Source organism: Colobus angolensis, unplaced genomic scaffold (genome assembly GCF_000951035.1).
Source record: "Colobus angolensis palliatus isolate OR3802 unplaced genomic scaffold, Cang.pa_1.0 Scaffold35, whole genome shotgun sequence".
NCBI lineage: Eukaryota > Metazoa > Chordata > Mammalia > Primates > Cercopithecidae > Colobus > Colobus angolensis.
The window spans coordinates 6,259,843-6,273,945 of record NW_012116821.1 but is presented as its reverse complement, the minus strand read 5'-3'; the positions used below and the strand labels follow the sequence as shown (position 1 = coordinate 6,273,945).

General features: G+C 37.0%; 1 protein-coding gene across 3 annotated transcripts in view; it reads right to left on the bottom strand.

Moving 5' to 3' along the window:
* Positions 1 to 12,556: 12,556 nt before the first annotated feature.
* Positions 12,557 to 14,103, bottom strand: part of WASF1 (WAS protein family, member 1) — an 81,888-nt gene continuing 80,341 nt past the window's right edge. For all 3 annotated transcript variants that reach the window (XM_011952798.1, XM_011952797.1, XM_011952796.1), the window contains one exon: positions 12,557 to 13,415. In XM_011952798.1, the coding sequence (XP_011808188.1) occupies positions 13,258 to 13,415 (158 nt within the window). In that variant the 3' untranslated portion in view covers positions 12,557 to 13,257. The remainder of the gene's footprint in view (positions 13,416 to 14,103) is intronic.

The following is a 14,103-nucleotide window of genomic DNA, read 5'->3' as shown; positions in this document are numbered from 1 at the left end:
GAACTCCTGACCTCAGGTGATCTGCCCACCTTGGCCTCCCAAAGTGCTGGGATTACAGGAGTGAGCCACCACGCCTGGCCTGCATTTTTTATAACTCAGGGTAGAAAAAACATTTGGCTATTAATACCACTTTTTATAAGTACCAAAACTGGGCTTCACATTAATTTCCTTTTTCCTGATAAATGGGCTGGCTAATCTCTTCTGATAATGATGGACTAGGTAATTTGGATCTACTATCTTTTGAGGACAATTAGAAAAACTGCACAGACTATTAAAGGTATACACTTGAAACTACCTGAGAGATATCCAGATAGTAAAGAATTACCAGGCCAAGATCAGGGAGTGTTTGATAGCTCAATTTTGGGGATCACTTTTCTCCTGGGTAAGTTTATGATTCCTGAGAGGACTACTGAAAAAATAAGCTGTAGTTCTGACACACTCAGAGTGCTAGGAGGATAAGAGCTAAAGTATGGAACTGGCCAAAGTGGGAGGTCAGGTGAACCTCCTCGCTTTAGGTTGAGTCCCTAAAGGGCTGCACCTTGCAACTAAGGTTGAATCAGAAATAGACAGGCCTTCCAAGGGCTGCAATTCAATCTTACTGAATAGGGGCCCTAAATATTGGAATTATCCAACAGAGACTATAAAATAGCTATGCTTATAATGTTCAAGGGCATAAAATATAAGATTAAAAATTGACAGAAAACTAGAAACTTTTTAAAAATAGGAAATTCTAGGAATGCTAAAAACATAACAGAAATTAGGAACTTGGCCAATAGGTACAATAACAGATTAGACACAGATTAAGTAAATTACAAAAGAGACCAAAAGAAAATATCCAAATGAAACACAGACAAAAAGATGGGAAACATAGAAGAAAATTAAGAGACAAAGGAGAAAGTAGTAAAGTCTAATATGTGGGTAAACTGGAAGGAGGAAAAGAAGGGCAGATAACTTTTTAAAGAGATAATGACTGAGAATGTTGCAAAACTAATGAAAGATATCAAGCTGCAGATTTAAGAAGTCCTTTGGATTCCAAGAACAATAAATAAAAAGAAACTCCTGTCATCATAGATCCTATAGACATTAAAAGGACAATAAGGGCATATGATGAACAACTTTATGCCACAATTCAACAATTTGGATGAAATGGACACAACTGAAAATCTAAATAATCTGATGCCTTTCAAATAAGTTAAATCTTTTATACAAATCCACCACATAAAGAAAACTCTAAGCCTGGATGGTTTCACTGGTGAATTCTATCAAACATTTAAAAGAGACATAATACCCATCTTATACAACCTCTCAGGAACTAGAGGAGGGAACGCTTTTATGAGGCCGGCATAATACCACCAGGAATATCTGAAAAAGACATTCCGAAAAGAAAACTAATATTTCTCCTAAACAGCAATACAAAAATCTTTACAAAACATTGGCAAATCAAATCCAGTAATGTATTTAAAAGATCATGGTCAAGCAAGGGCTTAATCTAGAAATGTAAGGTTGATTTAATGTTTAAAAATCAATGTAATTGATCATATTAATAAAAAAAGGAGAGAAAGCATATCGCCAGCTCAATACAGAAAAACATCTGACAAAACTCAACTCCAAATCAAGATAAAAACTTTCAACAAATGTGGACAGGAAGAGAACTTCTTCAACTGATAAAGCACATCTACAAAAACTCTACAGCTAATATCATGCTGAATGGTGAAACACAGAATGTGTTCTCATTAAAGATGGGATCAAAGCAAGGCTGCCTGCTCTTATCGCTCCTATTCAGCATTGCACTGTAAGTCCCAGCCATGGAAATAAAACTAGAAAAAGAAATGAAAGGCATATACAGATCAGAAACAAAGTATATTGCCTCTATTCACACAGTATGATGGTTTACATTAAAATTTACAGGAATCTACAAAACAACTATTAGAACTAATCAGTGAGTTTAGCAGGTTTGTAGGGCACAAAGTCAATAAACATAAATCAACTACTGTCTACTGACAGCAAACAACTGGAAAGTGAAATTTAAAATTTAAATACTGTACTATCAAAAACATAAAATACTTTAGGAAAAAATATAACAGAAGACATGCTAAATCTCTATACTGAAAACTACAAAACACTGCTGAGAATTCAAGAGGGCTTAAACAGAGATAAACCATGCTCATCAACTGGAAGACTCAATATTGTTAAGCTGCTAATACTCCTTTAAGTTGAGCTATAGATTGAATGCAATTCCACTGAAAACCCCAGGAATTCTTTTTAAACAAATTAAGCTAATTCTAAAATTCACATGAGAATGCAAAGGACCTAGAATCTCTAAAGCAATCTTGAACAAACTGGAGGGTTTACAGTACCTGACTAGGACTTACAAAATGTACCAGTCATCAAAACTGAGGTGCTGGCAGAGGACTGACAAATCAATGGAACAGTGGTGAGCCCAGAAACAGACTCATACTCATACAGTCATTTGATTCTTAACAAAGACACTGAGGCAATCTGTGGTGGCTATGAAAATGTACCATGCACATCTCCTGCTGAGGGAAACATAGTTGACTGATGGTCCCAGCTGCCAGTCGTCTGAATCTACTACCACATTTATGCTAAGACCAAGCTTTCCTTATGCTACTCAGAGCCAATGAACACAGCAGAGTCAGTAATACTGGTCCATTCCTTTCACAGGCAACTATGGCTTGAGGATTCCCCATATGCCTGGCCAAAACTTTCTTAGAATAGCACTGCAGTCTACAACACTTTATTATATTATAATATAATAAATATAATATTTAATTCTTATATTTATAATTATATAATTATATTTATAATTCTTTCCAAACAATCCTCCTTTTTCCCTCCTTTCCTTTGCAACTGGAAGGTTTTTACATGCTTTCTCTGGTCCCCTCCCTTTTTTTGTCATAGGCATTCCCTCCAATAATTCTCTTACACATCTAATCCTTGTCTTGGCATATGCATCTCCAAGGGCCTACACTAATACAGGTGGTGGCAGAAGTAATCTAAAAATATGTGTTAGAATACTGGACTGGATTCTCCACTATCTGGTGGGCAAAGAGGATGTCATCCTGAGTGGTATGTGGGGCATGGATAGTCCCTGGCACAAGGCAATGGCCAAGTTGCTAAAGATTTCATTAATGGTAACCTGGGAAAACATACTGGTGAGAATACCCTTGTATGTGTAACGATTCAGGCATTTGAATGAAATGGGGAAAACAATGCCTACAAGGACAGTGGGGTTTGCTGGTTATTGCTAAGTTGCTATGATGCTCTGCAGAGGGATAATGAGAAAGTGAGAGCTGTTAACAGGCAGTTAAAGTCTAAGTATAAAAGCTTAGTTTGGTAGCTTACAATGAGACCCTTATTCCTGGCTATGGAAGAGGAGATACAGCTGAGCAGCCGACTGAAGATCTGTTCATTAAAGAGTTCTAGAGACATTTAAATGCTCAGTTGAAGCAGGTGTGCTCTGTTAAGGCCAAGAAAACTTGCATGAGGGCACATGAACAGAGTGGTCATAGTGGCAGAAATAAAGGCTATGTAATGAGCTCCCACACTTACCGAGGCCAATATGGCTACTGCTGTCTCTGAATGTCCTGTTAGCTGCCCATCAGATTCTAAAATGTATATAGACGCGCAAGGAGCCAAGAATAATAATCTTGAAGAAAAACAACAAGGTGGACAGGCTTGCTTTCTGGATATTGACACCAGGGTCTCATTAAGCTATTAAACCAAGCTTTTCTACTAAGGCTGTGACATTAAAAAACTGTGATACTGTTATAAAAATAAAGCCTATAAATAGACATGTATTTGTACCTACACATCAACATCATACAGTTGTATATTAACATAAATAATACATGCATTATTTATTTGTTGCCTGTATTTATGTATTCTTGATAAACTGGTCCTGCAGAGCAGTGAGGAAAGAACAATCTTTTCAATAAATGGGACTGTCTTGATTGGAAAAAAGAAAACCTGAAACTTAACTCCTACCACACAACACACAAAGTTAATTCCAGATGGGCTATAGATGTAAATGTGAAAGATAAAACAACAAAGTCTCCAGAAGACGATATAGGAGAAACATATAACTTTGGAATAAAAACATAATTCTTAAACAGGACATAAAAAGGACTAACCATAAAAAAGACTGGATAATATGGATTATATTAAATTAGTAATTTCAAAGAAAATTAAAATAAGAAGCCACAGAGAGGGAGAAGATATGGCAATAAGCACATAAAAAGATGTTCAACCTTACTAGTAATCAGAAAAATGAAAATTTAAGTCACACTAAGATATTGCAACTAGAATACCTAAAATGAAACAGAATAATACCAGAGGGTGACAAGGATATGGGACAGGAATTCTCAGAATGCTGGTGGGAGTATAAATTTGTACAACGTTTTTGGAAAACATTTTTCGCATTATCCACTTAAAGCTGAAAATATGCTTATTCTATGATCTAGTAATTCCACCTCTAGGTATACACTTAACAGAAATCCCTGCAAATGAACAAGAAACACATGGAAAAGTATTCACAGCAGTATTATTTATAAGAAGCTCCAAATTGTATACTAAAATATTCATCAACAGTAGAATGGGTAAATTGTGGTATGTTTATACCATGGACTACTATAAAACAACGAAAAGGAACAAAATAGTTACATGTAACAACACGATTAAATTTCACAAAATTTTAAGAGAAGTCAGACAATAAAAAGCATGTACCTAAAGATTCACTTTAATTAAAGTCCAAAATAGAGGCAAATTGAACTACAGTATTCAGAAACACATGCTGATATGGCAAACGTCTAAATGGAAGAAGTGATTACCATCAATCAGGATAGCGGCTATCCTTAGCGTTGGAGTTAGGAAAGGGGTGGTGATTAGGAGGGTGCACAAGAGGCACTTCTGGAGTGATGGCAATATTCTATTTCTTGACCTGGATGGTGGTTACACTGTAATAATAGATGACTGAGTTGAAAATTTTATGTACTTTTCTGTATGCATGTTTCATAATACAAAGATTAAACCACTAAGCAAAAGGAATGAATCAATTTTTGAAATCAAGATGAAAAGCCTGGTATTTGGTTAGTAGGCCCTTCTCTTTATTTTCTTAATGATATGTAGTTTACATTGAATTATCTACATTCTTTTGCTGAGACCCTATGCCAGACATTTCTGAGATGGCAGGCTAAGGGTAAAAAGTTTATTGCCAAAGAGCTGTAGAAAATTAACTAAACCAAAAATCAAACCTAAAAATATGGCCTACTTTTAATATGCTCTAAAAACCGTAATAGAATCGAGCATAATTATTTATTTTTTGAGTGGAAGGAAATTTCTTCAAAGGAGAAAGGATTCCTGCCCACAGAGTAAATCAGGCAGATGAGATAATTCAGACATGAAAGGGATAGACAAAATGTCAAATGCCTTTGCTGCTTGTTTCAAATTACATAACTTTCAAGGCAGAATAATCTCTGACAGAATCATCTCTGACAGAATCCTTAGAAGTAAGATTTTTAGATTTTAAAGATAGCAGTATAAAGGATAGCTGGGCATGTTAAAATGGGAATAAGACAGAAATTGTGTAGGTGTTAACAGGAAAAAAAGGGGGGACTGCATACTATAGTTAAGCAGAAAGAAAACCAAGATGATGATGAGTCTAGAGGAGTGGAATGAAAAGTCTTAAAAAGATAGGAAGATTCATCTGCATGATTTGACAATGCAGGAGAGCCTGTGAATGGACCTCATAAGAAAAGATCGGACTCGCATTACAGCAAATTACATGTGAAGAATTTCTACATGGGAGTTTAATTGTGGGATTCAGATATTAAGGAGATTGGTCAATCTTCCTAAGAGATAGTCCTTCCACCCCACTCAAACCCCAAACTCTGTACAAATTCAACCATTTCTGGCCATTGTCTTCAGACTGCTGAAAAAAATCACACATAGTAAATTGGATCCACTATAAATTCATTGTCAGCAACCTTAACAATGGCTTCAATATTGTGATAATTTCCTACTTCATCGGAAAGTTTTCCCATTTTTCACAATGACTATTGTTAAGCCATCTCTACTTTTCTTAACATTGTTTACACTCCTCTTATTCCCCAATCATCCTACGCAATGTTGTCATCTACCTCAAAGAAAAAATAAATCTCAATTTTTTGGCATCAGACCTTCAATTTAACTACTTACAGCATACTTTTCTCCTTCCTGCATATGAGATTTCCTTCCACAAATATAAAATTCCTCCCCCATCCACGTCAGTGATCTTCTCCCTGCCTTATGTCCCAAACTTTATCTTCCATTCTCCCAAACCTGTTCCTCCTCTAATGTTCCACCCAACAGTAAGTCAGCCCTGGAAGTCATCCGTGACTCCTTCCTCTCCAATTACCAAGCCTCATATATCCCACATCCTAAATGTCTCTTAAATCTCATTATTTCTGTCCTCTGCCACCACCATAACTATCATCTGTCCACCCATTCTAACAGCCTGAGTGCTCTTGACCTCCAAGCTGACTTCTCTCTAATCCATTTACCACTTTGTAGCCATCAGCTATCTTTCCAAAATGCTGTACTGGTAACTCACTTTTTCAGTTTTTTTTTTTTGAGACGGAGTCTCGCTCTGTCACCCAGGCTGGAGTGCTGTGGCCGGATCTCAGTTCACTGCAAGCTCCGCCTCCCAGGTTCACGCCATTCTCCTGCCTCAGCCTCCCGGGTAGCTGGGACTACAGGCGCCGCCACCTCGCCCGGCTAGTTTTTTTTTTTTTTTTTTTTGTAGTTTTTAGTAGAGACGGGGTTTCACAGTGTTAGCCAGGATGGTCTCGATCTCCTGACCTCGTGATCCGCCTGTCTCGGCCTCCCAAAGTGTTGGGATTACAGGCTTGAGCCACCGCGCCCGGCCTGGACTTTTTTAGTTTTATTGCCCATGGAATAAAATGCAAACTCTTTACTATGTTTCCTAAGATCCTCTCATGATTTGCTCCTGCTTATCTTTCTAAGGTATTTCCAGCTATTGCATTGCTTGTATGCTCTGCACCAAGCATTTGCATACATTTACATGCATCTGTTTCCTTTGCCTGGGAGACTCCACACTCGCTTCAACATTTATCTGTCTAGGTTCATCGCAAACTTTCAGTGTCATTTCCTTTCAGAGTCTTTCTTGACTTCCTAGACTAGGACTGTTCACTTTACTATGAGCTTCCTTGACAACATTCATTGTTCTTTGTTAGTTTATCTGTATACTCTGAAAGTAGGGCTCTGTCTGCTCACTGTTGTGGCCCCAATACCCAGCCGTCTCAAAACTCTGCAGGCATCAAAAAATGCTGCTGAATAAATGAAAAGAAATACAATATACAATAAAAATATTAAATAAATCATTAATAATAGGAGATGTGCTCCTTTATCTGGAATAGTATACACAGTTCCTATAGATTTTCATTAAGTTAGAAGCGTAACATTTCATGGTTTTCATAGGTAAGAATGAAATGGACACTTTAAGTAATATTGGAAGCTGTTACAATGGAAAACACACTGTGACTTAATGGCTTTTGTGTCTTTTATATTGTTTCCAGGCCAGAAAGGAAGATAGGGAATTTTAATACTCCTGGAGACATTGGTGTCAAAAGAGTAGTACTGAAAAACCCAGCTTAAAGGCAGGATAAATAAGAAGTTTATCAAAAAGTCTTTGACTATAACACATACATATACACAAGGATTGCATTTATATAGATACTATAAAATATTCAAAATCATTACCACTAAATAAATATACAAAAACGAAACTATAAATATTTTGAGAAAGATGACTTCAATACATGCTCAGTTATGTTTTTTTTTTTTTCTAAAGGAAAACCAGAGCAGCTGGCCTTACAATAATGAGAAAAGGTATTGATGACTAGCCTTCTAAAAAAAGTGCCTGAAATGTTCATTCAAGGCTGGTATTCATTCTTTATTCAGAGCCTGGTTGTCAGCTTGAAAAGCAACAGAGATTACTGATGCATTCTAGGGCCAAATCACGGAGGACATAAATTTGCTCTTAGTACAGCAGTGAATCAAGGGAGGAAAAAACTTATTTGTATTCCAAGGGTCCTATGCATTCTGTTTGGCTTCAGGAAGACTATTTTAATTAATTATAAGCGATATGGCACAACTTAGAAATAACCATAATTTGATATTTATTCCATTTCATTAGTTCCAACACAGCAAAGCCATCCTTTAAATCCTGATAATGCATGATTAATATCTTGCATTGGTTTATTTGTACTTTTTTACTAAGTAGATATTACAGAAATAATGAATTCTAAAAGGAATTTTTGAACTATTTAGGAGCTTTAAATTTATTTTAGATTTGCTTCAGTTTGGAAAAGTGGTTTAAAAAAAAAGCTGGGGTTAAGATATACGTAGTGGAGTGAAAATGAAAAAATAAACAGCAGTGTTATGTTTACTAAGGACAAAGTTAAAGCTGTGTTTTCAAAGTAATTCATGAGAATTCCCATGAAAATAAAACACATGATCAATTTTGCTGTTTTAAGAAATGACTTCAGAAACACTAATACATTTCACATTTTGGTTAGAAGAATCATTCCTATACTTTTCATTTATTAAATACACACATATAAAGTTCTGATGAAATTAGGATTAGTTTTATATCAACTATGTTACTGAGATTAGTGGAGAAAGAAATTTTAAACAAGAGCAGTGCCTAGGAAGAAATAATTTTAAGAGGCCTAGTGGACCAAACAACAAAAAAAAGAACGTATTTCTGAACCTCTTTATGCAAATAGATATTGTGAGTTGTGTATTTAAGACAACACCCTTGCTGTTGTGCAAGTAATCTATTGGGCAAGCTCAAATAGGAAATAACTGTGATGCAAAATGGTATGAATATCACTTGGAAAAAAGCTTATAATAAAAGAATTACAGGAATTCAAAAGGAACTTGAACCCAGGAGGCGGAGCCTGCAGTGAGCCAAGATCATGCCACTGCACTCCAGCCTGGGTGAGACTCTGAGCCCACTGTCACTCCAACTCAGAGTGAGACTCTGTCTTTAAAAAAACAAAAAAGAAATTCAAAAGGAATATGAGCTCCAGTTGTAATTAGAGACGACTTCATGAAAATACAGATGTGAGATGGTTGTTAAAGGGCAGAGCTTTCTAAAAGTAAAAATAGAGGAAGATGTTTCATGATTTATAGAAAACAACCTAAATGAACCTTATTATTATCTTTCAGTAAGTATTTTTTTTTTTTTTGAGACAGAGTCTTGCTCTGTCGCCCAGGCTGAAGTGCAGTGGCCGGATCTCAGCTCACTGCCAGCTCCGCCACCCGGGTTTACGCCATTCTCTTTGCCTCAGCCTCCCGTGTAGCTGGGACTGCAGGCACCCGCCACCTCGCCCGGCTAGTTTTTCTTCGTTTTAGTAGAGACGGGGTTTCACCGTGTTAGCCAGGATGGTCTCGATCTCCTGACCTCGTGATCCGCCCGTCTCGGCCTCCCAAAGTGCTGGGATTATAGGCTTGAGCCACCGCGCCCGGCTCTTTCAGTAAATATTTACAAAATGAAAATGCTTTGGAAGTCATCTCATCTGCCCAGATTGATTATAAGTCATAAAAGCAGTGGTGATGGCTTACAATGCCTTATAAATCTGAAGCTTATGACTATTCCTTCATTAGGAAAAGATACAGAATAACTCCCTTTTCCTCCATAATGACTGCATTTCATCCCAAACACCACTGCTGCTAGGTATTTCCCTCTCCTCCTCCTGTCTCCTCCTGGGAAGGACAAGGATCAGCAAAACAAAGGCCCAACAGATTGAAAGCTTCAAGGAAGTAGAATAAACACAGAATATGTGAATTAAGGATTAAAAAGCATTCATTGATTTGCTAATAGAGGTAAATAGGTGACATCAGCCAAAACAAGCGAAGCCAATTGTTTCCCCTGTGGTACACAATGCATTGTTTTTTTCCTGATTCTATGCTTGTGCATGACCCTGAGTACTAAACCAACTCAACGAGAAGGTAGTTATTACCCAGTAACTTTCATTCTTCTTAGGGTATGAAAATTGGCCACTGAATGTTCTGTTCCAAAATTCCCTCAGCAAGTTAAGCTAAATATCTAGATTAAAAGATTATTTTGATTTTAAAATGGACACTACATATCTGGCTTATTTAGTCTGCAGGCACTTTTTCATCTTCCAAAAATGTTCTGAAAAACGAAAAAAGTCTATCATAGACTACTGAGCATATATACTGCAGGGCTTTACTGATTAACATGTCTGCTTCTATTATTAAGAAATCTTCACCAATTTCCTTTTGCAACATCCTTAGCTGCTTCAAAACCAGTACTATTATGTTTTGGTTATCTGGCCCCAAATATATATATATATTTGAGTTTTATAAAATATACATACTAGTTGCCTCCTTTTGACTGTAAGAACACTTAGATGGACTGAAAGGGACCAGGACAGCAGGGACCAGGGCTGCAAAACAACTCCCAAAATAACTTAGGCAAACAATTCCAGGAATCTAGAAAGCAGAACAGACCGGGTGAGCAGACCGGGAAAACAAACCCCTGATAAACGTCATCAGTGTTTCAAAATGTAACCGCCCTACCCCTACCCTACCCCTACCCTGCAAGCCCCTGATAAACGTCATCAGTGTTTCAAAATGTAACCGCCCTACCCCTACCCTACCCCTACCCTGCAAGCCCCTGATAAACGTCATCAGTGTTTCAAAATGTAACCGAAATACCAGAAATGGCGGGAACGGATCATAATCAGCCAAATCACCTTGTTCAAATGTCAGCCAATCCTCAGTCTGATGTGTACAAAATCCCCTATGACTCTGTACCTGTTTACCCCTGACTATAAAAATGCTGTCTGGAGCCCAGTTAAGGAACTTTCCCGCTCGTCTCATGACTAGTGAGGAAGTTCCAGGTCCGAACCTGTAATAAAGATCCTTGCCGCTTGGCTCTGACTCCGGACTCTGGTGGTCTTCTCTGGGGAATAAGCGGTCTGGGCATAACAGGACTTTAAACTGTGACATATTTTCTTGAGTTAAATTTGACAATATACATTTTCATGACGTTGGAAAGGAACCTCAAATGGCTCTCTAATCTCTTGTTCTTTCTAAGCTACCCAAAAGAGCAAATCAAGTATTTTATTAAAGCTATCAGAAAATGTTTTTTTAATGTCCAAACTGAATTGCCACAATAGAATTTGGTTCATTATTCCTGTTCTATAAAGATTACAGGTCATTAGTTATCTGCCCAGATAGCCTCCTCCAATTATCGTTACAAAGTGACCTCGCACATCAACCATCTATTGCCACAATAATGTTGGCAGCTCAAAACTTAGGTGTAAGACAATAAGCATTTATTTTTGCTCATGAATTTTGAATCAGTGGGCTGGGCTGGGCTGGGCTAGTCTAGGCTAACCTTGTCCAGGCTTGCTTATCTGTCTACCACCAGCAAGCGAGTTTGGGCTTGGCTGGTCTAAGATGGTCTCACCTGAGATACCTCTCCTCCATGAGGTTTCTGATCTTCAGCCAGGATAGTTTGGGATTATTCTCATGGCAGAGGTTTGAGAGAGGGAGGTAGGGAGATGGAAGGAGAGAAGGCTAAAACTTGCAAGGTTTCTTGAGACCCAGGCTTAGAAGTGGCACAATTGTCACTTTTACTACATGCTATTATTAGCCAAAGCAAGTTTCAGGGACACCCAGATTCAAGGGCATGGGAACAGAACTCACCTCTTGATGGGAAGAACTGGAAATTGTACTGCAAAAGGAGTAGATATAGGCAAGGCTGAAGACCGCAGTCACTTCTACAATCAACTTACCCAAACTTCATTGAGTCGTTTCTTTAAATGAAGTAATCTGATATTAATGGCGCTTCCCCTCCACCCCTAAATCTAAGCTGTGCATACATTAACTCATTTTATCATTGCAAAATACAATTTTTCTTTTTTTTTTTTCAGACAGGGTCTCACTCTGCCTAGGCTGGAATGCAGTGGCATGATCTCAGCTCACTGCAGCCTCAACCTCCCCAGGCTCAAGTGATCCTCCCACCCCAGCCTCCCAAGTAGCTGGGACTACAGGCACACCCCACCATGCCCGGCTAATTTTTGTATATTTTTGTAGAGACAGGGTTCTCGCCATGTTGCCCAGGCTGGTCTCAAACTCCCAGGTTCAAGTGATCCACCAGCCTCAGCTTCCCAAAATGTTAGGATTACAGGCGTAAGCCACCATGCCTGGCTGCGAAACGTAATTTCAAGAACACTGTTAAACTGAAATTAAGGTTCGCTGAAATTAGATGACAAGTTAAGGTTTTAATTTAAAACCACAAACAGTTGAGAAATATAGTTTATGAACTTAGGAGGAAAATGACATAAAAGCTACCTTACACAGTAGACAATATGAAGCTGTGCAATTAAGAGGAAATTATGTAGCTTAAGTGTTTTTAAAATTTTCATTCACTATTTAAAGCCTACCATATAGTATTTGATAAATTATGATAAATCATTTTATTCAAAGAGCAACACTGAAGAACTTTTAAAATGAACCATTTATTAAATCAGACTGTTATTCTTAACAGTTATGTAAGTTACATGTATGTTTAAGTCAGAGTATTTCACATGGAAAAGTTTTTAACTCCTATAGGCAAGCAAAATCATATCACACAATATATAAGTGGGAAGGGGATACTGCTAAACATTCAAATAAGGCAAGTATATAAAAACAATAAAACAATAATGAAAAAATTCAAGCATTCCTTTAAGAGAATTCAACACTACAAGCTAAATGTACTTTCTGAGTGTATTCATATAATCAAGGCAGTGTTTCTTCTTTTAAAACATCAGGAAATGGAATAAGGCTCATTAATAGATACAGCTGCCCTCAAGATTTCAATTCAGTTGCTTTCTTTAAATTAAAATTCACAAAGTACACAATTAAGATATATCAAAAAACTGAATCTGCTACTCTAACAACAGCTGTCCATGCTTAATACTTAGTGGTTTATTTGACCAAATTAGTCTTTTCAGGGGGAAGAAAAAGATAAGCCACTGTAAAACATTTAGTTTGAAATGTATGCTAACATTTTCCTTAGAAATCAAAAGTTATGGAGGAAAAGGGTCATTTATTATAAGGAAAAGAAAGCAAAACACTAGAATGACCAACATTTTCAAGGAACAAGCACCACAAAGGACATTTGCATTCAGTTTTGTAATATTTATCAATGCATTTTTCTTACTCCAACCAATCTACTTCATCAAATTCTGAATCATCTTCCGAATCACTATATTCAACAGCAATACGGCGAGACAGGATGGTGGCAACATCATTTTCAATGCGTTCATGTTTAGCTTCTTGTTCACGCTGCTCTTCTACTTTGCGTAGCTGAATACCTGATATAGTGAATCCAAACCATTCATTTAAATCAAAATACTAAATACTAAATACTAGATATTATTAATATTTCTGGAATAAAATCAAATACACATGAGAAATACTAATAGGAAAAAAAAAGATCAGAAAAGAATGTGAAGAAATCATACTGAGAGAGGCATTAAATCTTTATGTTATCTGTGTTATTAGTTGGTAAAACTTACCAGGTATCCCAGTAGGTATCTACAGTTTATTTATCCATCATGGTCTACTACACCTCCCTGCTTACCACCCCCTAAAAAATTGATGAGGTGGTACATTTCTTCTATCATCCCAATGGTCAAATAAATTAAACATTGTTGAATATATTTTCTGTGGCTTCATTATCCATTGTACTTGAGGGAAAGGCACTATTATTCATTCTATATGCTCAGTGCCTGGCCTATAGTCATTGCTTAGGAAATAATGACAATAAATGAATGAATATGAGAAGTCTTTCCTTTGTTACTAAAGGAGGAACCTCACTCCTTTAAAGGCATCTGGTAGAGTAAGTGTCATGGATACCCGAAATGAACAGCCTTAACATTGAAGAAAATATTATTTTTAAAGGAGTTAATATACACATTAAGCATAATATAAACGGTTTTAATTAAATGTTCTATAACACAAGTCTGATATATTAATTTCTCATTCACTCAATAGACATTT